We start from the raw sequence: 25,952 nt of genomic DNA on the forward strand, positions 1-25,952 counted from the left end.
AACACTGGCCAAGTAGCATTTTAGATGTTTCATATAGATATTGGCATACAGATATTTCTATGTACTACAAAATATTTTAGAAAAAAAATTTCACATACAAGTGTTTTCCGCAAATAAGTAGGAGTGACTTTCCACAGACAAATCTGTGATTGCCGGTCCACTTGAATTCACTACAAACAACATTGTTTGCAAAGATTATATTAAAATCCAAAAACTTTGTAAGTCACATATGAGTTTATTGAGATTCACACCTGCTTGGTGCAAGTCAGTTTGCAAAACCTGTTAGACAATTAAAAGATTACTTTCTTTATACCACACAATTCAAATATGATTTTAGCTTTAATATAATTTAAAATCTTGCAAACAAACATTTTCCCATAGTAACCACTCAAATAGGTAATTGTTTCTTACCGAAGGGATTCTACTGTGAAGGCTTTGAGACTGTTTCAAGTATTTTCCTGAATTAGTTGTACACAATGGATCAAATTTTGCTTGGAGAGCAGATTTAGGTGCTTGGAGAAGAAAGTCTGCAATATGGGAGAAGGTGGCTTGTATTATATGAACTCCATTATGTGTGACAGGCAGCACAATATTGATGGAAGAGCAGGTCCCTATCATTGCCATGCATTAAAACCTCCGCCGTGAATTAATGTACTATTCCTGATCCAGTAATTAACAATCATTCAGGGGCCGTATCCCTTTTCAACTAGTCACTAATTGCAATAAGAATTTCAGATTCCATTTAAGGCAAGATTACCGATGAGCATGCGTTGCAAATCAGCCAACAGTTCTAATTAAGTCCCGATTCGTTTTCATTCTCTCTGCCTCGGCCCTTTGTGATCTCGTACAATGTGGAGTTTGTTTCCTCAGCATTACAAAAGGGAAATTTTATCAGAATGCTGCAGAGAGAGAAGTGCGCGGCACCCCAGGAAAAATAATTTCTGCTTCTTGTTTTTGCCATAGATTAGCATGTTTTGTTTACCTTCATTACTTTTTTTTCCATGTTGCTTATCTCTACTTTTTGCTTGAGGTTTGTTCGGGTTTCTGGGTGTGCCATGGATCATAGGGAATTTACTTGCGCAGGTTAAGCGTTTAAATGTGATTGAAACAATTATATGTTTTAATGATTCAAACTAAAAAATTGGAAGCAGAAATTATTTTAAGCATTTATTTGCTGTTTAATTTTATGATAAAAGCTTACAAGTGACAAAAAGTAAATGTTAATGTTTTGACTTGACAATGGGTTTTAAAATTAAAAGGAAGTCACCTGTCAAGAGTTCTGCAAGAATAGTAGTAGTAGCAGAAAAGTTGAGTGGAAGGAAAAATGTTTGGCTTCCTATCTGTTAATATTGATGATTATGGCTTTGAGATTTCTGATTTATATATTTTTAAATATTACATCAGACAAAGATTTTTCCTACAGAAATTAAGACATACTGTAAAACGTACAACCATGTACTATTCAGTACTTTGTCAGGACTTCTTTGCATGAACACATTAGGAAATATGTACATGCAACATTTCCTAATTGTTCTAAACTTTAGCTTTAAAAAGGCCTTTTGCTACTCTGTGTTGTTCAGTCTTCTTTTTCTCATCTTCCTTTTGGCAGTTCTTGAACTTTCTGTTAATTTTATTGGATATAGAACAGCCAGTTACTTTAGAAGTGACCTTTAGTGTGTAGCGGTACTTGTCGAATGTTTGCTGGGGGTTGTATCTGTTGCATGTGCATCTCTTTTTTTTTCATCACTCCACTAAACTTTCAATTAAGATACTTGGAGACAAGAAAATTAAAATTTTCTGAAATACTTTGGGTTTGTACTTTTTCTAATGATATAAATTAATGAGAGTAAATGAAAAACATGTATTCAATGAATCTGATACGAGTCCAAATTTTTTGCTTTGAACTACTTGCATAAATCACCTTTTTAATTCTGATTTATTGAGACACAGTTGCAGTTCCGATTTCACAAAAGCTTCCTGAAATAGGCTTCTGAAAGTATTTTATCCTAAAGAATGTTATATAGACAGAAATCCAAAGTATTTGCTCCACTACATGTGTCACTTTCAACCCCTCAGTCTAATTTGCCTCGCTCGCTCGCTCGCTTGTGCCAATTCATCAATATCACAGCGCTGATATATTTGGGCTTTAAGATGTCAGATGGGGTTAATGGCATCTCTAAATGCTCCTTTCTTCCAGCCTTGTATCCAAAACCGACGCTGGGGGATTTGCAGACTGCCACCCAGTGTGTTGGGATTAATTACCCCCGTCCTCCTCTTCCTCAACAACCCCACCTCACCCTACAAGTTAAAGATTCAGAAAGGAAATGGCCCCTTTCATGCAAATTAAATTGAATATGTCAGTCAGTGTAATTATGAAAGCAGAGCTGTCTTAGGCTCGGGGTTCATGCCAAAAAAAAAAAAGAGGCGCAGAGAAAAAATCAGTTTATTAATGTCCTCTGCAGTGTTTGATTCATGCTCTCTGTAATGGCTTGGCAGATCAAACGTCACTTCATTGTGGGATCCTGATGACTTAAAATGTTTTGGCCATTGTGCAGGAAAAGTCAGACTTGGAGCTTTGCGAGATCACTTAAATCTGATATTTGGCTGTAGGTTATGGCGATGTCAAACACGGCAGTAATGAATGCGCATCTGCTCTGGCTGCTGGGTAAAACTGATCAATGGAAAAATGTGCAGAAGCTGTCGGTTCTCAGTTGCAAAGTTCACTGAAGTTCAGAAGAGTCTGACCTTACAGCAGGTACAAGAGAAAGCTTTCAGGAATCATCTGTAACCGTAACCTTCCGCCATAAATGATGAACACCAAGTTTATTTTAATCTAAGCTGGAGTCAGATTCATATCAAGAATCTTTATTGCCATCTGTAAATTCATCTTTAGGATGGTTGAACTTGTTGGCTCAGTACTTTTCTACTAATCCCGGTTCTATGACTTGCAGGTGTGATTTTATTTTGAAAATCTCTAAGTTTTGCCTTACAAAGGCTGCTCGTCAGTTCACACCTAGATCTTTTTTGTACTTTTCCCGTTCTGATCATTTTGTACCCAACTTTTTTGGGGGTATTATGAACACCAGCTGTCTGCTCCCGGACATTTTGTATCCACCTCTAGCATGTTTCGTACCTGCTTTGTCAATAATCTATTTTATTTTAACTGTGGGGAAATGTGCTTATGTCATTCCTATAAATAATATCTATGTACAGAAAGTAATATCTACTGTAGTTGTTTTTGGTTTGAACAGGAATCATAATGTCATTTGTCTTATATGAGGGTGAAATATATAGTTTTAGTCACAAAACACCAAGTGTTAGAGTTTTGACGTTATCTCAAGAGAAAAAAACCTACATTTTAAGTGAATTGTTGCAGAACATCTAGTCAAAATTATATGAAGATTGGAAGGTGCTTGCTTTGCGATTTTCTTTTAAACCAGGGTGCAGAATAAAAAAATTCAGACCCAAATTTCTAGGTCTGTTAGCTAAATCTACTTATGTGACAAAAAAATACTCTAACATTTACTCTATTAGTCTGGGTTTGTTCTCAATGAAATCCAAATGCAGGAATATAAATATACACGGCAGCCATTGCGCCTTCTTACCTGCTTTTCTAATGAATGAATCATCCAACTCCCAGGCAAAAAGTCTTCTTTGGCTCAACATAATCTTTTTCTAAAACTTAATTCCCATTTTGAGTTTAAATAGGCCTTTTGGCTAACTTGCAGCTTCCAAATTTGGATATGTACACGCAAGATTTCCTAATTGTTCTAAACTTTTAAACTTAAATCTCCCCTTAGCCTTTCATGTTTCCTATCCAGACAGTGTGACTTTCTTTTAATCTTTAAAAATGGATCTTTGAAATTTGATTGTTGTGTGACACAAAAGATACTTTCTCCATCATGCCGCTATGAAATGGTAAGTAGCAAAGCATGAATTGCTTCTCTCACCAATGATTATCAGGTCAACTAATAAAATATTTTGACTTTGCTTATGCTATTTGATTCATTTAGCTGTGAGTTTAGTAAAAGTCAGCCAAAGATTAGGGACATAAATGAGAAGAAACACAGAACGTCTTTATTTTTATGTTTATTTTTACTATTTCTGTCTATTAACCTAAACATTTTGTCTTTGGTAAATGTTTGTTACATTTTCATGTTGAATTATGCAAATTTAGCATGAATGAGCGAGGAAGCAAAACTGAAAAGCAGTCTCTGCCAGTTGAAGCCTGATCACTGCCTTTTTAGGTATTATTTCTGTTTCCATTAAGCCATCGTCAGCGAATCTTGAACCACTCCATGCAAAAAATAATTACTTGAAGTCATAAAACAGTCTGCTTTCCTTAACCCAGTCTCTCTGATGCCAAATTATAAAAATGACACTCAACAGAGGAACTGTGGGAATGCTCCGAAAAGCTCCCCACTCTTTTCGTGTGAACAAAGAATGATCAAGGTTATGTAATGACCTCCAGGGAGGGCAGTCGCAGACTCTCGTCACCAGCCTTTTAACTTGTGACAGGCTTTACGCTTCTCATTTGTTTGCCGGCAGCAGCTTAGCAGTGGATTAGCAGTTTCCCAGCCGCAGTATTAATTAATGCAGCTTATGGTTACCTCTCGGAGGAGATGTGCACGTGTGGCTTAGGTGAAAGGAGCATCTTTCAGTTTGGACTCATTGTGCGAAACAAAGCCCGCATGCTATTCTGAATGATAGTCTCTGTTAATGAAATTAATTTCTGTTCAGATTAGCAGGATTACAGTCAAACAGATGGGAGCAACAAATTTAGGAATGATGTCATCTTCTAAGACAGTCGCAGAAAAAGAGTCGGGGTTCTGTAGCTCAGTGTTTTTATGGTTTGCAAAATGTTCTTTTTCTTTTCTTTTCTTTTTTCATTCCTCTTCTTCACGGGCCATATCTTATTGCTCGCTGTCACGGTTCCAGTCGTGGCATTGTTGGAACAAAGACGAGGTTTCAATCAGCCTCCATCTACCTGAAGCCATACGAGGAGTCTCCCAAAATTGATGTTTGTCAGCAGCAGACCTAAAATGAGTGCATGATGGCGATATCAGCGGCCGTGTCTTTGAAAACACCATTACCTTCACGTCACGCCTCAATCATTCCCCATTGTGCGATGACATCAGCCCACCCAAACAACCCCATTCCCCTCACCTCCAGCGCTGATCTCCCGTACATGCTGTAGAAGTCTATTACAACCGGCGTATGGAGGCGCAGCGAGCCGTAATGCATGGCCCCGGAGCGAAAACAACCCCAATAGCATATCAATTACCCATCAGCACCTTCTTGGTCGGATGCCAGGGTGTACCGCACTCCGGCTAAGTCAAATTAGCTGGAGTGAAAATGCAGATATACCTGTGCACAAACAGCATACTGTAACCTCTGCTTCTAATTTTTCCAGACAGAAAAAGATTTACAGGAATACTTTTGCCTCAGCATTTTTTTTATTATTATTATTATTATTATTGGAAAGCCCGAGGGGTTGCTGATGTCTGCGAGTAGTAAAGGAAGTGGTATGCCGTGAGGAAATCAAGCGATTTCCCAGCCTCATTTGCCCAGTGGAAGGAAAGCCGCTTGCCTGTTTATCTGCTCGCCCTTTTGATTGCCGGCCACACATCCTTATGTCACCTCTCCACGAATCCTGCAGGTTAATTTGTCCCTCAATCGCACCGCTGCCTGCTCTGCTTCTGGGCAATACAATCCGAAAGAGGTTTCGGGGGAAAATCAGTTTGTACATGGTCAGACAGGGAGTAGAACGGGCTCAATGACATGTCGTCACACATACAGATGAGGCGATTGAGACGGTCGGCATTACTGCAGCCGGTCGGCCCTCTAACAGCCCACTGAATTGATTGATAAAAGGGAAGCAGTTGTTTCACAGATGGAACTGCACCGCCCACAAAAGCCAGAGATCAGGCTTTGTGCAAGTTTGTTTGTTTTGCACTGTTCATACGCAAAGTCATTCAGACAGGAAAATAAAGAATCAAAGGCAAAGAAAACAACATTAAATTTAAAATATTACTTAAATGAAAAATAGTAAAAATGGCATCACCTAAAAACACAAAAAAGTATAAAACAATTGCTTAGAGATGATTAAAGAAAGACCTGATTACTGGCCTCAAACATGCATGGATCAGTCAAAACAACATGTATTTCTTTCTCTTGTCGTTTTCTAGAATTACTGAAAGACGCTAAGTAGCCCCAGACTGCCAATTAACACCTGTTAATCTGTTCAATTCAGTTTATTTATGTAGAGCCAACTGACAGTCAGTTCAGTTCAATCAAGTTAATTGCATACTTTCTTGTCTGAGTTATTTATCTAGTTATCAAACAATGCAGTTAAGTTCAGTTTATTATTCTGTTTGGTAAAATTACTATTCAATTCCACTGACTTTTCCAGTCTGTCAATCAGTATGTTTTGCATTCGCTTACAAAACTGTTACCTGTTGTAGTTATGCCAATAAAAATGTTGTAGATCTTTCACTACTAAGATGTAGGTATGTCATTTAAAACAAACTTTTAACTGGAGTGTGAAGCCTACAAATAAGGATTTGTAGCTTCTCTGATGGGCAGTTGCATTTATTGGACTATAATAGAAGTCTGAGCTTTTTTATTAATATTTTTAATTTCTGTTAAAGAGCTGCAACTCCATTATTATGAAAATCCAAACCACGCCAGATCAACACAAAGCAAACACGATTTCTATTGCACTTTTAGCTTTGATCAAGCTTTTCTTATTCACCACAGAGCTGTTAAATTGAACTTGGTGAATATTTCTAGCAACAGAAGGCTCACAGTGACAAACCATTTTGACACACATTCATTGTATTTCATGACCACAAAGCACTGTCTCTGGTTCCACCTTGTGTTATTTTGATTTAAAGCTTAGTAATGACTGCAGCTGCTCAGGCCCTGCTTTTCTTTTTAAAAACTGTAGCTAAGACTGGGGAATTATGAGAGAACAAAATGTTGACAGTGTAACATTGAGTAATCTTTCTTAATAAAACAGATAAAGATGCAACTGCTTTACGGTCCTAAACAGAGAATTCAAGTCTAATCCATCAGCCAAGCAACATGTGATGGAAAAGCTTACCTTCTAAAACGCAATTGTTCTGCAATTTCGTAGGTAAAATAGCAAACGGGACTAATTCTTAATATCGTAAACTAAAATTTTTGTTGTTATCCCTCTTTTTTTCACATCTAAATTTCTCTGCTTGTTTTAATAATTAATTTCTCTCTTTTATATTTTAAATGATTTAGTGGGAATGAAACTGAACACATCATTTAACAAGATTTCTTAAAAGCCACATATTTGTGGCTGAGGCTCCTTTGATAGAGCGCACGCACCAAATGCAGAGGCTGTCGTCCTCGATGCGGTTGTCTTGGGTTTGATTCCCAGTCTCATGTCATTTGCAGCAACTTAATCTTTTGACTTAAGTGTGCAGATATGTTGACTCTGTAAGAAAGTAGAGTGTCTCTGTGTCCACTTAATAAACGTGATCACTAACATTTTGCAATTTCCTTTCCATTCTGTCTCCGTGTCTTTCCAGCACCGCCAAAGTTTTTAAGAACCCCCAATGACCAAACAGGCGTGCAGGGAGGCGTGGCGTCCTTCATCTGCCAGGCCACCGGAGATCCACAGCCGAAGATTGTGTGGAACAAGAAGGGGAAGAGAGTCAGCAACCAGAGATTTGAGGTATTAGGTCTATTGTTCTGATGTAAAATGCTCGACAAAATGGGAATGTTTCAGCACCGCTCTTTTGGCTCCGCTTGCAACACAATCCATTGCACCACGTCCCATTTGCTTGCTTCCCCCCCCCCCCTTGAATTGCCACTACGCATTAGCGGCCTCTAATAATCATGCTGACCCAGCTTTAAATATGCATGAGTTTTAACGAGAAAGATACAGTGATAAATTTGAATAAGTTGCAAACGGAAAGCAATTGGACAGATTAGGAAAAAAATCCTTGTGGTGTGACCCAGATCCTTACATTAGCATCACACCGCATTTTCCAGCTTCATGCAAAGTGAAAGGGGAAGCGGCACTTTCACTTGGAAAGATCCTTTTGCTTTGTGGCATCTTTATGCGAATGCGTATCCCACCCTCTTTATTTTGGCCGAAGCTTTGATTTCTAGTCAGCATTAATCCACATTTGAGCTTAACACCATCACAAAATCATTGCAGAGCACTGATAAGATTTCTATTAATTTCTGTGTCAGTCCTCTGGACTTTTCTTTGCTCCGTAGCGGCCATATTTGTTAGCTCCCAAAGGCCTAATGGAGCTCAAACCTCTTTTTTGCGTCTCACGCCTACAGAAATCCAATCTTATCAGAGTTCATCGCGTTTGCATGGCACGTCCAGCTGAATGCTAACACGTTAGTTTCCATTCATCCACCCATTGCCCCGTGGGGGCTTGCTCTCTGCTACAATTCTGCACCCATTCAATCATGCACTGCCACCTCATCTTCTAACGAAAACCCATTTCCTTCTGGAAGCCCCACAACTTCCTTTCTAATTTGCTCTTTGGCCCAAACTCAGAAAGGAGGCTGTTTTTACCATCACCTGCTGACACCTGGAGTGCCAACACTGCTTTAGCTTGGCCAGTGAAATGTTGCAGAGTTTTGTTAACTAACACATGCCCAGATATACTGTGTACTTTTAAAATGTTTGTAGGCCTCGGTGTGTTTGTGTGTGGCGGGGTGTGCCTGTGTGTGGGAGAGAAAGTGGTCTCAGGCCTATTTTTTACTTGAATCTACCTCTATGCTTAAAAGAGATTGAGTTATGACACAGATCTTTCTAAAATCAGTGAGTATACAACACGTAGCATGCAACGATAGCTGAATAAGCTACAACAAACACCTGTTTGTGAAGCATTTTATGTGTCGTTCGTCCAGCAAAAGTTGGTCCTGTCTCTCGTACCACTATCTCACCTCATGGTGCAAAATGTCCGTAACCGAATACCAAGCCACCGTTTACTGTTTGTGCTTGTTTTCTGTCCCATTGACACGGTCCAGTGTGATGCATTTACTCTTCAGGAGACTGAATGTTAGCTTTAAGAGTGGGACACATTCAGACTTAAAATTCACTCTGCAACAAAATATCTGTGCAAAATAAACATCCAGCCCCATTCTTAAAGTTAGTCAGCCACATCAGTTAATGCACTAGGTTTCATTTACTAAAAGTGAATATCTATCATATGTAAATATATATCTGGAGTGGGCATGGGCCGGTTACCTGTAACAATATGTAAGTTTTGAAAAGCTAGAACTGCTAAGATATTCCTTCACACAGTTGCTATATTATTACGTTTTCTTTTATTGAGATGGCAGAAAAAGCCTTTCTGTAGTTGTTTAGAGGAGCACTTTGCTGCCCCTAACATACTTGACACTAATCTTTTAGCTAGCAACATTAGTTAGCTAATGTTTTGGAAATCTAAAAATAGACAAGTGATGAGGGTTTTTGCCAGGTGTTTTGGAGTAGTGCAGCACTCTCCTAATCCACCTGTTCATGCACACTGCCCGTCAGCTAGCTGAAAGAAGGCTAACAGATGTTTTGTTACTTAACAGAAGGATACATTTGACATTTTAGATATACTTTTGAACACACATTTCAGTGAAAGAGAGGTTGGGACTCAACATTTTCTTCTTGAAAACGGCAAAATACATTCTGTCAACTAAATACAATCATTAGTAATAGACAAGAAGACAAACCTAGCATTAAAATGACTAAAGATTTCTCAGGAAAAAAAATATGCCGCCATAATACATTTTACATGACTAGCTAGTGCCATACACTAGCTAGCTAATGATGCCATAAGCTAGCTTAGTGAAAGCTAAAAGGCATTTATCTTACCTATATGTAAAACAGATTTGACCTTTTGAAAAAATGTTGTCATGCGTGTTAATTAATGCTGATTTAAGACAACAGTTGCAAGCCACAGGTAACATATTTACTAAGCTAATACCAGCTTGTTATACTTGTTAGTCTATGACGAGCAGAAACAGCAAAAACGCAATACTCAGTGCAATATGTACTTGAAAACCACTTGTAAATTGTCTATGGAATATTTTTATTCATAGAAATCAAACAAGAAATAAATCTTGTGGATAACATTATAATAAATGTAATAATATATTACTAGGAATTATTGTTACTGCTTTCGATTGTCTATTATGTTTTTATTTTGCCTACTATTTTTGTGTTAGTTTTATAAAACTATGGTATTTTTACTTAAGGATATCACACCATGAGACTCTCATTCCGGCCCGTGCCTAACCTGGACACAACAAAAAGTCTTATTCATGCACAGATATCCTTACTTGTTCAATAAATATCCACAAGTATACAAAAAAAGTCTTTACATTAAGGTAGGCAAACGGCTGTTTCTGTCATAGGAAGCACATTTTGTCAGTCTCCATCATTGTTGTTGAACTGTCGTTAACTTTATTTTTCCGTTGTTGTTGATATTATTTTCTGTGGAAGGTCCCTCACTCATTGTGAACAAAAAAATCTCCTTTAACATATCCTGTCTCTCGCACCTGCAGGTGATAGAGTTCAGCGATGGCTCTGGCTCCGTGCTAAGAATTCAGCCGTTGCGCACGCCCCGAGACGAAGCCATATACGAATGCGTCGCCTCCAACAGTGTTGGAGAGACGAGCGCCACCACCAGGCTGACTGTTTTACGTGGTAGGTCTTTTGTCATCAGCCCCCCCAAGGAAGAAATAAAAAAATAATAATAACAAAGCAGTCCAACACGCATACACCTCTTACATGCACGTCTCTCTACCTGTAACAGGTAAGGTTACATTTATCTGTTTATTTGGTCTTCTTCGCTGTCATTGTGTGCAAATAAACCCTGGTTCCTTTCACGCTGTATATCCTAACTTGATAAGATTTAGTCCATTAGCTGTGTAGCCGAGTAAGTTTTTGTTTCTAAGTGACTTAAGTCATTTGCATACCGATTCCTGACACAATAATTAAGATGCCAGTTAAATTATGCAAATAGCCATCCTTTTCTCTAGCCTGCAGAGGTTTAATGAAAAAAGCTCAGCAATGATTTTCAAATCAGTCATTTTTCATCTCCGTGTTTCAGCTTTGATATTCATTTGATCGTCTATGGAAAGAAAAAAAAGAAAAAGAAAAGCATGCTATTCTTAACCGATTAACAGGCGTGCTGTTTATTGTTCACAGCGACGTCCTAATGGCAGGTTGATTCAGGCTGTATCTTCCAGTGATCACTAGCTGTTAAAACACATGCTTTACAAATCTGGACAGGAAAGGTCAGGGCAAGAGTTAGATGGAAAATAAGCTGGATGAGGGTGTCTTCCTTTGTAATTAGCTCTGTGTAAAATTTTATCTTGATTAGACATAACAATCCTTTCAAAGGCAAATTTGTGGTTGCCCTGAGCTCGAAAGACAGTGTAATATCTCTCTAAAACATGACTTGTTTGGGTTGTGAATGGAGAAAATAGCTTTGGATTAATAATAAAAAGGGTCTTGGGCTGTTTGAATGAGGTGTGCTCCATTATGTTGTGCAATTACACAACATGGAAAATGAGTTTCTATTGAAAGAGGTGCTTCTCACCTATAAAAAAAAATAAAAAAATCTGGCTCTGCGACTCTGAATCCCCACCACCACCATGAATCCCTCTCCCTCCCTTCTTATCTCACCAATGAGCCACCAAAAGAGCCCTTTGCACTGTCTCCAGGGGCCGATTGAAAGAGAAAGGTGGGCACATTCACATGCGGCTCTCTGCTGTTTTCTCAGGGAGTGCACACTGTGTGCAGGTGTGCTCACATACAACACCTTGCACAATTCTTTTTTTCTTTTCACTCTCACTCTGTCTCTATCTCTGTATTTCCCCTTCACACACACACACGCACACACCCCAGCAGCAGATAGCTGAGGGATGGATTGAAGCTGCTCTTCCCGGCTTCACGGCCTAGCATTAGCATGTTTATTACTATTTCCATTTTGCTCTTCTGCTCTCTCTCCTTTTCCATCAATGTATTGAGGGTGAGTAGAGGCCTATCGGCAACTAAAAAAAGAAGAGGAGCAAGCTTTTTTTTCCTCCTCCTCTCTTCTGCTTTTGTTCAAATACAAAACTGTGCTCTATCATATTACCTGCCACATATACACAATATCATCCTTGTGAATGATTCAGGTAATAATGTAAATCTTTTAAATAAATGTGCTCTAATTTTAATTGCTTGCAGAAATCTAGACTGAACAAAGTGTCAGCAGTGATGTGATGCATTGTTAAAATATATATATATATATTTTTTTTTTTAAATCAGCTAGTTCATGAAATCACAGCCTAATACAGCAGAGATTTAGTAGCAATGCCATCACAGCGGTTACATCTACAGGAAATTAACAGAAATGGAATACTATTTTATCAACCTTGGATAAACCAACATTAGTAGGGGGAACTGGAAGCTGAACTACATAGCAACCCACCTTAACAGGAGCTTTTCACTTGAAAGAAAATTGGTGTAGAATAATCCATTTGCGGTTGTTCCACCTTAGATAATGCTGTATAGAACCAGCTTTCACTGTAATTACAGCTGAATGTGTTTCGAGGTATCTCTCCACCAGCTTTGCACATCTAAAGACTGACATTTCAGCTCATTCTTCAAAAAAGCTCAAGCTTAGTCCGAATGAAGGGAGAACATCTGAGAAAAGCAATTGTCAAGTCTGTCTGCAGATTTGAAGTAAGAGTCATGTCTGGACCTTGACTGGACCATTTTAAATTTTTTTTACATGTTTTGATCTAAACAAAGAAAATGGGAACCTGCACCCTTGTCTCCTGTCTTTTCCAGGTTTCTTTCCTGCATTGCTCCGTATCATCCAACCAACTCTGACCGGCTTCCTGGTCTCTACGGCACGAAAGCGTTGCCACATCGTGCTGCTGTCACCACCATATGTCACATTTCAATAGTGTTTTAATGCTGATGTGCAGCGTTAGTTTTCTACAACACATACTCTAGAGTTGCAAGAGCTGAATGACACAACTCTTGCAACGTAATTTCCTAAACAAAGAAATACACAGTTTGGCTGAAAAAAGCATGTTTTTGTAAAATACAAACTTGCAGGAACTCTAGAAATAATTTTATGTGTGTCTGTGCATCGAAAAGTGTATAATAAAACCCTGATCCTGTCCTGACAAATACGATGGCTAGAGCGTAAGCTGTAGCCAAGATAAAAGCTCGGAGTGAAGTAACACAGCCAAGTGACGGCACACTATTCATACTGTATGCATAGAGATTCCAGAAATAACTCAAGAATGGTTTATCCATATTTTAGAATGCCAAAAAGCTTACTCTGTCCAAAAATACTCATCACGCTGTGTTAAATAGAGCAACGCTTGTATGTTATAATGCAGTCTTCAATTTTTTTTCCAATTTTGGCTATTTTCATAAAGGAAGATTAAACTTCTAGGGAAGTGCGTGTTGCGGGATTGAAGAAATAAACAAGTCAAGCAAATGAAGATAAGTGCTATTACACCCAGCCTAATACATATAAAGTGACTGTTCTCTTAGTTCATTTAGGCTCCAATGGTCTGTGGAAACAACTGCAAAGCAGCTGCTGTGGGTCGCTCGCCATAGTCTAATTCTATGAAAGAAAACCACATTTGTTGTGCGTTATGAGGAGATGGGGGACTGGAGGTGACAAAATCCGAAGCGCAGGGGGGATATTAGTATTCGGATGGCTCTCCAACTTGATGGGAACTGCCATTAGTAATGAACTTACAGGCTTGGAGAGGTGATTTGCATGAAAGGCGAACCCTGAAACGTAATGATGTTCTGAGTCAAATCTGCCAGGCCACGCTATGAGATACAGGTTGGATTATTTCACCCTCCCCCGTTCATTCAGTGCTCGGTTTTGATTAACTGTGAGATGAACAGACTCCCATATGACTGGAGTCTTTAAATGTAACTTGTCTAGATTTGTTGCGTAATTCCACATGACATAAAAAAGGGTTGAAAATGAAGATACGGCACGTTATGGGAGTCACTGCTGCAATACAATTGGAGTTATGTTTTGTCTGATGTCGTTTAGAAGTGGAAGACTCTATATTTGCATATACACAAGTACGCCTGCAGAGCTTGTAACAATAGCATCAGCATACAGTATTAGCACAGCTGTAAATCTATTAACTATCTGGGAAGAAACAAACTTTGGAACATGTAGCTGCAACACTTTTCTGGGTTCCATCCTCTCTGCTAATAGTTCCAGCAGAATGATGTGTGCAATTCAGGCATGATTAAGGATTTATACTGCATCTTCATAGTCCCATTATGCTGTCAACAGCCATTTCCTATTGCCCCGCACACAAGCCAGCAAACTTATGCAGCTGTGCACAACTTGACAGTGGGAGCGGAAAATGGGAAGCCGCTCTCCTGTGACGGGAGAACAGAAAGCATCATTTCCATTTGTATGGAATGGTGCGACGGCGCGGTCAGAGCTCTGTAGTTACGACGAATGCTTCCCCTCCTCAGTGAAAAAGCTGCTACGTGATCAGTGATTATTTAGATACAATATATGCACTCCACTTCCTGTTGCCAATCTGGGGGGAAAGAACATTCTTGCACTCAGCTAAAATACATTAATTCATTCCACACATTTGTAACTAATATCTATGAGTTGGTGATTACCATACCAGTACTGTAAAAAGAAAGTACATCCTTTTCCCATTCATGGGTTTTCTTATCAGAACAATTACCTCATTTTTAACAGTTTTTGAAAAGATTTGCATCTAACTCTAAGTGTTCAAAAACACAGATTTCACACTGCCAGTATTTATTAATTAAAAAAGGAATACAATTCAATTAAGAATTACTTATTTTATCCCAAATGGAAGTTAAATGCAACTCATGCCGTCTAAGTATGTTCAGAGAGTCACTGTGGATGGAGAAAAGTTCTCTAGTAGAAGTCAGTCTTTCAATAAATGTGAAGAAGCCTCATACTGTAGACACTGTCGTTGTATTTAGTGACTGTGATGACATGCTAACATCTCAATATCCAGGCAGCAGGGAGAATATTTTACGGTAACTTGTCCTGGGTGAAAGTGGAAGGTAAACACTGCTAGTCCACCTTACTTGCTTTTGCTGCTCCTCTTTAAGTCTTTGTCTGGCTCTAATGTTTGAAAGTTGGCAAGAGAGGCGATGGGAGTGATGATCTGTGCAACAACCTAAAAGTAAACTCCAAGGTCTAACTTTGGCAATGCATGTAGCAGGGAAAACATAAAGTAGTAATTTTTTGTATGGCAATCAGGATTTTGGCCCACACTTACCACCGTTAATTCATTTGCAGACTTTTCACCTCTCTTAAAATCCCACCACAGTATTTAATCAGGACTTTGTCTGCTGTGTTTGGGATCATTGTGATATTGATCCCAGTTTTAGCCAAGCCTCACTGCTAGGCTTATATAAACTCTTTGGTGGACAGAAACGTTCATGGTTGACTCAAGATGCCCAGGGCAACAAACCTAAATCATCATCATCAGGTTTTGTGTCTATATGCTGAGTAGTCTTATCAAAGTTAGTCCTACAAAGGACATTGTTCCAATAGCCTTGATGTTTAGAGACAATTTTGTGAAACTGATTTCATTATGCAATTGGGCCAGAGTTTTGGCATTGGACAGACAGTGTCACATTAGTCTCTTGGTAGACAGAAGAGTTTCATGGTTGAATTGATAGTTGAAAGATTCCCAGGTCTTGTGTCTAGAAAACAAGCACAAATCTGCATCACTGTACTGCTCTGCCCAACAGTTGGCTTGGATCACTTTTCAATTCATTAAGAAGCAACTTAGCAAACTTAAGTTTTGCCACTATACTATTTTAGAAAGAATAGGCATTCTCTGGGCAACTGCTTCAAGCAACACCCACTAGTTCATTGCTTTTCTAATTATACTGCTGAGAACATATTTCACATGCTAACCCAGACCTATAGAGCCTGAGATGTAGCTCTAAGTTTTGAATTTGCCACTATGTTCTTTCTCTTGGAAAGACTGTGGGCTTTTTAAAATGTTTTCCAGTGGAGAATAGTCTTTCTTCATGAAAGAAAGGGGACTTCTGATTGTCTTAGGAAGTGGGTTTATAACCCTTCCGTGACTTATAGGCAGCAACTATTGTTGTTTTAGAGACATTTCTGATGTTTTCCCTTCTTGGTGCCATGGTAGCTTTTGTCTGTATTCTCCATCATATCAAAAGTCCAGCTTTAATAGCGGGGCTCAAATTTTTTCATCATCAGTTTATGAAGTGCATTTAATCATCAAATTCTATTGAAGAAATAGTTTATCACAAACAACTTTGAAAAAAAATTGCACTTGGTAGATGGTAAATGGCATAGCGATTCCATCAAGTCTGCAAACTCCAAAGCACTTTTATTGGTTGTTGAATATCATTTTACAGTTAGGTCAAAATCAGATCAGGTTTAGTATGTCATAATACTAAAAGCACTATAATTAATAGAGGAAATACTTTCTTCTTTTTTTGTTGTAAATTGTGCTTAATGTGTAAAGTCTAAGATAAAAGGCCTCATGTCCAGCAAATATAAAGAAAAAGTCGGACTTTCCTATTAACAGTAATAATATAAACACTTCATTTGTCTCTTTGAAGCCTAGGGTCCTCTAGTACAGGGTGCAAAATGAAGAAAAGCCCGTCCACGTCCTTAAACAGCTTAGGAAGATAAATGCTGTGTCAGCTGTCTCCGACTGTCGGAGCAAATGTAGCACCCGGAAAGAAGCGAGTGACCATTGTTAAATTGCTGTGTTCATGATCAGTGGCTTGAAAAAAAGGAGAGAAGTTAGCCAGCAGCTACTGTACAATTCTCTGGTTTAGTGGCAGAAAATCGGAAAATGGCAAGACCTGAGCTGCCGTGTGGAACATTCAATTTTGTCTGATTTTTTTTGTGGAAAAAATAAAATATATATATATTTATATATATATATATTACTGATTTACTTTTATTCTTTAACTTTCTCAAACATGTTTTAAGACAGTTATTCAGCACATTCTTGAACAAAATAATGAGGACGAAGTAGAGTACTGTTACTTTAATGTTTTGCATGTGAATGAGGTTTTCTTAAAGACTCTGCATCTTAGCATGCTGGGATATGGTGACTGAGTGAGAATGTCACACTGGAAGACAGTCTATTATCATCATGTCCATTAAATGTTTCATAAAATATAAAGCAATTTAAAAGATTAAGCTAACTGTCCTCACAGAAATCGATCTTTTCTTTAAAGAACAAAAAATGTATCCATTGCCAATGCAAAACCTTTGCATTCAATCACAAAAGTAAATCAGTATCTAAATAGTATTCAAGATGATTTAAAACGCAACCACTGTCAGCAAGATGGATGTCAGCGTTAAGAGTCTGCATAGTGTGTGAGAAAACATCTGCTGGAGCCTGTTGGGCATTTTAACTTCGCTCTGATCGTGATAGATAGTGCTTCTTCTGTCGTGGCTCTGTGCTCACTTTAAAAAAAGTGAAAGGCATCCAAAAATAATAAATATTGATTCTGACAAATGAGGTATTAGTTCTCTCATGCTTGATACCGATAGATTGCCCCCTGACTTAGCTGCAGAAAAGACATGAGGGATTTCATGGCAAAAATATTTTTCAGACTCTTTGAATTAGATTGTTTAGAAAGTATATTGAAATTTGATACTCCTTCATTACAATGTGTGGCCTGTAAAAATATCCACAACACGTTTCTGAATTTTTGTTCAATAATGGTTATAAAATACATTGTATTGTTGGCAAATATACAGACAAGAGCTAATGTCAGCATTCACACATGCTCACAAAATCCACTTGAAGGTTTATAGGCCAATTAAATGGAAATCATGTCCAGCTGTCACTCCCACACATATGGTCAAGAGGTGCCCTTGTCCATTTCCTGACATGCTTAGACAGGCGTCCTCATCAACCCTCATCGCCAATAAATCTAATAAACAGAAAACTATCCAGTTTACATCATGCATGTTAAACTCCGATTGTGTGAAACATTTCATATTAACCGATAAGACAGGAGGACAGGAAGACAACCTCTCAAAAAGGATAGAGGCTATGGACATATTTGGTGTCAATTTATGATGCTTTTCAAATTCTTGTGAAAAAGGTTTTGTGGAAAAACGACAAATATTTAATGACTCACTGCTTGAGGAGCTCCTATTATGGTTGCCTTTACATGGCAATAGTAAAGCAACGTCCTTAGCAACACCATCGTTGAAAACAAATCCAAAACCCAAGCTTTACTTTTAACAAACCATTCATATAAGTTGTAGATGACTACTTTTCTTACTTCCTGTAGCAGATGGCTGTACTGCAGTGTTAACACTAGCTTGTCAATAAGCAGGAAGTTTAGATTTCAGTTGCATTATTTTTTTGGTTTGGTCTCATCTGTAACAGCACTGTAGCTAACGATATGTTACCATTTAGGCTTGTAGAATTATGCATGATGGTCTAAAATTACTAGAGGTAAATGTTTAGCTATGTCTGTCTAACGTTGACAAATAAGCTTTATGGTTTAATTTTAAAAGAACCATAAACTGTGTCTTAGTGACACCTACAAGTGTAATTCTGCCCAACATATAGCTAACTCAAAATGGCTTCTACAGCATTGGTGATTGAGTGCAGTTCATGTAGAGTTGCTAATTTAGTGTTTATCATACATGCTAATAATTTTAGAATTTCGTGGTAGCATGCTAACATCTGCTAAATCCAATGTTTAAAATATTTAAACATTGCTGTAATAGCAATAAGATTTTATACTGCAGTTTTTAGAACTTGTTTAAATGTATAGTTTGTTCTCTAAATTTGTAAAGATAAGTCTTTATCAGACAGTGCTAAATTAACCAATTCACGGAGACTGCTTAATCCAGAATCTTGAAAGTTACCCTAGATGCAGCTTCTTGCAGCAATATTTTTCTGGCTAAAGTTGATCAATTTTCCTAGAAAAATATTTTATTGCCCAGAGGAAACACAAGGTCATAAAATAGGGAGTGTGTGTAAGTCGGAGCCAGGTAGTCAAGGGGTTGCTAATATTATCAGCTTTGATCTTAGTGCCGCTCCAAAGTAATTTTCTACTAGATTAACTGGATACTGCAGGGTCATCCTTAATGCATCTAATGATCTTGAGAAACTTCTCAAGCTATGTAAGGGTGCTTGCTAATTGGAACCCAACAACTTTGTTGGAAGGTGGGAGTGCGATTAGATCTTTTGCATTATTTTACTAAGCGTTGATTAATTGAAGAGAAAGAAAAACGCATTGTTACATATTGTTGTTGTACGTTACATCACCTGCAAAATCTCAAAATGTGGCACTGCAGCCATTTCTATACTACAGCCACATCAGCTGCAGCATGTTGAGATACCCATCATCTCCTAAAGTCACTTTTGCAAGAGAATGTCTGCAGGCTAAAGTTGAAAAGCCTGACATAACCCCATTTTCCATTAGGGCTCTTTGAAAGCCAATAGGTCCTCTCTGCAGGATGTTAGCAAGCTTGAATAATCTCTATACTTTGCCTGTTCTGTAGCAAGCTTTTAGTTAGATGAATTATTGAAATTCCTAGTGCTATGTTCTCCCTTTCTCAGAGAGGAGTCTAGCCCTATAAAGTCGGTTCCCACAGACATGTATGTCACACATCTCTTAGATTATTCGTCTCAGTCTAATGCTATACTATGTTCAAACGGAGCAATCCCGAGTCATGAATCGCAAAGGATATCTTGTGCTCTCAAGCAAGTTCTGCAAGTGATTAAAGTTCAAAGGCATTTATGTGGAGACATTTTAAAAGATGATTAGATGACATTTCATGAAGTAATACAGACATCAGAGCCATAAATACTGCCATATTTTGCTTTTGCATTTAATAGGAAATGACATTTTACAATCCGCACTGTGATGTAGAGATATATATTAACTCTTGCTTTGTTGCAACTAAAACAAAGCAAATTAATAATTATTTGAATACATGTTATAATCCTTGAGCTTTTTCCAATTGTTTAACTTTCAAAACATCATATTCTTTCAGGCTTTGACTTTAGCTATTTATAAATTTTATGTTTTTTAAATGTCAACCTTATAGCAAACAATATTTCTGACATAATTTTATAGGGAAATCATTATAACAGTTTCAGATTTGTGCTCTTCTAAAACGTTCCTTTTTGCTTTGGTTTTGCAGACCAGCTTCTAACAGTAGTTCAAGAAATGTGATTCTTCTAATTCAGTTTCAGTTCATGACAAATGTGCACGTGTTCATGACACGTAAGCATTTTCAAACCTTTCTCATCAGCGTGAGGCAATAAACTTTAAGCTAGACAATCAAATACCTTACATCATTTACTTCAAAGAGATAGGAGTGACTATTTTCCAATACTCACATTTTAAAGATTTAATACAGAGTTAAAGGCTGTTGTGGAAATGATTGGGGGGAAAATGCAAATACAAGTATTAAGTTTAATCCATGCTGTTGATGAAGACAATGCACAAAGTATTTCACTGCTAATTTGTATTGTGTTGACAATCAACCTATAGTGGCATCTTCTCAAGTATTTCTAATTAAAATAACTGGACCTACAGTCAGTAATGTAAGGAGTCCATGCCGTCCTTAGCAAGTCCGTCCAGGCGCTGCTCATGCCTGGTGCCCTTCTTAGCTCAAGCTCCAACCTTCTGTCAAGTGGACTTAGAAATTTTCTATAGCCTGTTATTAGCATCCCCTAGTGGTCAACCTTTTTTTTTTTTTCCTAATAAAGATTTACATAGTTTCAAGCTGATAATGGTCATCACTGAAGACGACAGTCATAATCACTTATTACACCTTTTATAACTATAAAAATGAACACCACATTTTGTGTGTAATATTACAATCACAAAGAATTTCTCTAATTAAATAGATGGACACCACACTTGCAGATTTTTCATGCAAGGAATTATTTCCCCTTGATGAACAGATTTTCAACAAGTAGGGAAATGGAACAGAAAGAAAAAAAATTGCAGAACATGTGGCCGAATCATAATTGATATCATAATATCACAAATCAGTGTTCATCACAATTGCATGTGTTCCTGTTGTTGTGGAATATTGCCAAAAAAATGTAATATTTCACTAAAAATGCAAAGTTTGGTCACATATCCTCAAAATAATTCTTAGATGGAAGATTTGAAACATAAAGTAGATGTAGCATCTACATTTAAAACAAGGGACTCTTATAAGAAAACATTGTCTGCCTTTGCCCCTGGGTGATCTCTACTCAAAACCGTAAATCTGGTTGAGATGACGTGTGGTCCGTAAAGCAAGAAGCGTGAAGGGAGGGAGGGGCAAAGGGGGTCATCAGAGTGTAAATAGAGTTTTGTGCCTGGCTTCCCGCCTGCTGTGCTTCTTGCCCAGCCAGGCCTGTAGAAAAAGCCCCCCCGCCCTCTCCGCCCTTTCTGCTTCATCTCTTCTATTCATCTCCCTCTTTACCCATCCATTCTGGCACCACCCCAAAGGGGCATCCGACACTAACACTCCCTCTCTGCTTTCGTTCTCTTCCTCCCACTCCCTTCACTTGCGTTGTAAATGGAGGAATATCACAGCTAATCCGTCATGTTTATGAATGACACCGGGCCTGTGGAGAGTTGGAGTGCCTTGCCAGAAGTGGCGTATATCTCTGTTGCATGCCCTCCGCTTGGCTGATCCAATCTTGCCCTATCAGCAATACCGTGATAAATGTCTGTGGATGATGGCAGGTCAGATGAACACTTGGATGGGTCATTCCAGTGGTTTTTACATTCAAAACTAGAAATTTTTAATCAATAAATGCTAAACTTAAGTGGCTCCACTATACAGAAGATCTACCTCACATCCTGGTCAGTCTGTCTATTCTGAGATCTTTGAAGGATGAGATGTTGTATGACTACATCACTATTATTCAAAAAAGCTGCTGCTGGCTGCGCCTCAAACTCAGTGCAACTCACTTTGTGCAAATGTAGGAAAAAGCCCTTCTGGATTGCCAATGCTGGAAATGATGAAAACTGCTTATTTTTCTACATATTTTAAGGCCCAAAGTCAAATTAAGAGTTTTCCAACTAGTTGCGCAATGTCATTTGATATAAGAAAAGCTTAGACTGTTCACCTGTGAAGGTTTTTCTGCAGGAAAATCGCCTTGTGATTAATAAGATTGATTTTACGATGGTTCTCTCATAATCTCAGGCATTAGCTGAGGGATTTTTAATGACAAATAAGCGGCATTCAATTAATTACACAGTCTCAAAGGGGATTTATGGAAGAAACAATCAGTGTGGGGCAAAGGGGAGAGAAGATGCAATTTTTCACTCAGACAGACGGTTGGGAACCTTTTGGTAAGGAGAGAGTTTGTACCTTCATCTTCCTCCTCCTATTTTACTCTAACATTCATCATCACTTCAGTTTTGAAGAACAGTCCAGATAGTGTTTCACGGCTTGTTCTTTCTCTGCCTCTTAAGGCAACACAGCAAAATAACATCTTAGTGTGTAGTCGATGGCCGCTAGCTGCCTGGCTTTGGGCTTTTTTTTTTAACAGGTTTCATAAAAAGATTGTATTTGTTCAACGAATTACTGAACAACCTTTTAGAGGGCCCAAGCCTGGAAAACGTAATACCACTTTGTGCCAGACAGGGAATGTTCCCCTAAAACCTCTATTACAGTAAAATGAAATTAGCAGTTTGAGTCAACAGTGGTGCATTCATGGTAATATTCATTATCATGTTCTGTACCTGTAGATTCACCTAATAAGCTAAACTGAAGCATATTTTCTTCCAGCCCAGCTAAGCTTTTACTGCTGTTTTCTTTTTCTTTTTTACAGAGAAAAACATGAATTTTTGTCTCCACAACTTGTATTACAAAAATTTGTCTTTGGCCAAAAATCTGGACTGATTTGCTGAATTTCTTAAAGCATACACTCGTGGGAAGAATAATGACAAAGTGAAGCTAAATAATAAACCTTGTTCCTTTAGTAGAATTTTAGATTATGATCTGGAGCATACAGATGTGTGTTAATACAACATAACGGCAAAGAGAAAGTGGTCAACAAAGATCTCAGAGAAGCGAATGTTAATTACCCATAAATGTGGAAAAGCTCAAAGGTCATTTGAACCAATTTTATGTGCATCATTTTTACAGTGAACAAGATTTTTCGCTTCTTTCCAGGACTAGAATAGCCAGCATATAGTCCTCCTTCGGCTGAGCTTTCCACAGAGAAACTAAGAAAAGGAATCAAAACCTCCATCAGGTTGTACACAAAATCAACTAAGACCAAACCATGTTTTTAAGTTATTAGATACAAGGTTGCTGCAGTTGCATCAAAATTTCCCCACTGAAGTATACTTCTGTTCTATATTTCTAAGATGGATTTCTAAGGATGGATTTTTCCATGTGAAAAAATCCATCCTTGTTTAACGTTAACAGTTTATGAGTTTTAAAAGCAAACACGAATCTTCCAACATGATTACTTTGACCTCCAGGACGTCTACTGACTCATTTGTAAACTGGCAAGTAATTATCCATTATCTATTAACATTTTCTGAAATCAGGTTTGATTGTAAACAGTGACCTCAGCTGTGCAATAACATATACATAGTTTCTAAAGTTTTGAGGTCATTTAAATTCTTGACTAGTTTGATCAAACCCTAAAATCAGGTTCAGTGTTCGTCACACAAGAAAGGCTTTGATTTAACTAAAGCTCAGTTGCCTTAAACCCTTAAAATCACAGCAGTATCGTATTTTCACTCACAAGTAAAAGCTGAGCACATTGTTCCTTAATATTTACTCTGAAAAAAAAAAAAAAAAAGCATCCATCAAGTCAAGGTCCCAGAATGCTTAATTGGGAAATGTCCATGTGAAATCATAATCTTGAGTAACTCTGCTAGACCCATGAAGGTGTGCTATGTGGTATCTGGTACTAGGTAGATGCAGGTGTGGCCTTCATGAATTGAATTTTTATCCAGTGCATCCAGGATATTTGAGGTGTCGCTGTTGTGCTCTTTAAACCATTTTTGAACCATTTTAGCTTTGTGGCAGTGCAGTGTATCCTTGAATAGACTGCAGCCATCGAGGGACGCTGTTTCCATGAGCATGGTCTGTAACAAAATATCATTCATCTCAATGGGATGAAGAAAACCACGTCAAAATATCCTCAAATAAAAATGAATGTGTGAAATGAGCATTATCTGCAAATGTTTACAGGAAGGATTGACGAATGGTGTGTGGAGTAAAGAAACTAGGTTCATGTCCAATTTATAGACTGTTCTACCAAGCTGTGGGTACCTGATAAAGCAAAGCGGTGGGCACTGATTTAGAACCTGCCAATCATTAATCCGAATCCACCAGTAACAGCCTACCTTTTTATCGCAGCATAAAGTATAACTCGTAGGGAGAGCAAGAAAATCTGTGACAATGTTGGCAAAACTGTTAAACTGTTACAGAGGCTGTGGGGAGAGAGGAAAAATAGAACAGATGCCGTCATAGATTTGGCACAAAATAAAATTGCTGCCTCCCTTTGTTAATCGAGACCTCTTACATTTGGTTGAGTAATTTTGTTTGTGCGAAAACAAAAGTGTAATTAACAGTTCCGTCTCCTATGCCAGGCCAAAAAAAAATAATAATAATTGAATATGTCAGTGGAATTGGAGCTGAACGAACATTTTGTTAAAGAGGGCTCAGGTGGTCTCTGGACTGATGTACTAACCAGGCGTGTTGAAGAAAACAAATTGCATCAGGCATTGTTTTTGTGTTTACTGCAGTCTGAAACGAACAACCTTTTTCTGGAAAAATTAAACGGAAATTAAGTTTTGCGCTACAGAGGTGCAAGTGTGAAAAAAATTTAAAATGCTTTGAAATGTTAGACGTGAGCTGAAACTGTTGTCATCAACAAGGCAGTCCTGGATAAAATAATACAAAAGCTTAAAGGGGTGATATTGTGGAGGCACAAGCAAATTAGCATGGTGGTGGAAGTATTATGCTGTGGAAATAACATTGCTTTAGATGGAACTAGAGTTCCAGATATGATTGAGTTTTAACCCTAAACATTCAGGTATCTTCTGAAAAGCTTAAGAAATTGAGGTTTTTAATATTTCAACATCACATCGCTAGAACAAAATAAATAAATATTTAGGCATTCAATTCTCTCCTGCTGGGTTTTAATTATGAATATGGATTTTATTTTTAATAACATTTTTAGACCAGTTAATAAAACACTGGGTGTCAGTTCAATTTCGACATGCCAATGCACTTGCAAAGACTGAAAAAAGTCTGTTCCAATCAATGTTGTGCTCCGAGCAATATATGATTACCACCATGAGCACTGTCTTATTCACTTTCTAACTTCGTTTGGACTTTTGTGTGTGGAAAGATCTTTAATCACTGTCCCTCGGTTTCAAATTATATGTTTTGGTTTGTTGGGAAAATGGGTTTGGTTCAGGCTTCTGAGAAAAATAAGCACTGCTGTCATACTTTAAAGATAATATTTAGCGGATTTTTTATTTTGTTTTCCCTGGCAGATAACTTATAACGAGATCGTGATTATCTGATTGATTTGAACCTGGGTGAAAATAATCTTTAGCGCTACGCTGTCTGGGCCTCAGTCATTTCTGACATATTAGCGCCAGATTCTTTTCTCTCTCTCTTTTTTTTTTTTTTTTCGCCCAGCATCTTTGGCCGGACGCTAGAAGAACAATGCGTCTCGACACACATTTTTCTCCTTCGTGCCACAGCAAGTGACCTGTGACAGCCTCTTTGAGCAGATTGTATCCACTCAAATAGATCCAACAAATATATCTTATTACGACCCACGGGGATTTTCCCTGAAGAATATCCTCAACCATGGGGTGAAAAGTCTTGTTCCGCTTGGTGGGGAAAAAAGGTCGGATCAAATCCAATCCTTGTGCAGCAACCACAGAACTAAAGCCAGAT

At 38.1% G+C, this 25,952-nt stretch overlaps 1 protein-coding gene across 43 annotated transcripts in view; it reads left to right on the plus strand.

The window, feature by feature from the left end:
- LOC114157924 (protein tyrosine phosphatase receptor type D) overlaps positions 1-25,952 on the plus strand; it is a 455,035-nt gene that overhangs the window by 352,387 nt on the left and 76,696 nt on the right. For 22 of the 43 annotated variants that reach the window (XM_028039112.1, XM_028039111.1, XM_028039110.1 and 19 more), the window contains 2 exons: positions 7,563-7,711; positions 10,558-10,699. In XM_028039112.1, the coding sequence (XP_027894913.1) occupies positions 7,563-7,711; positions 10,558-10,699 (291 nt within the window). The remainder of the gene's footprint in view (positions 1-7,562; positions 7,712-10,557; positions 10,700-25,952) is intronic. The other 21 variants (XM_028039117.1, XM_028039142.1, XM_028039119.1 and 18 more) reach the window with 1 other exon arrangement.

Source organism: Xiphophorus couchianus, chromosome 14, assembly GCF_001444195.1.
Source record: "Xiphophorus couchianus chromosome 14, X_couchianus-1.0, whole genome shotgun sequence".
Classification (NCBI taxonomy): Eukaryota; Metazoa; Chordata; class Actinopteri; order Cyprinodontiformes; family Poeciliidae; genus Xiphophorus; species Xiphophorus couchianus.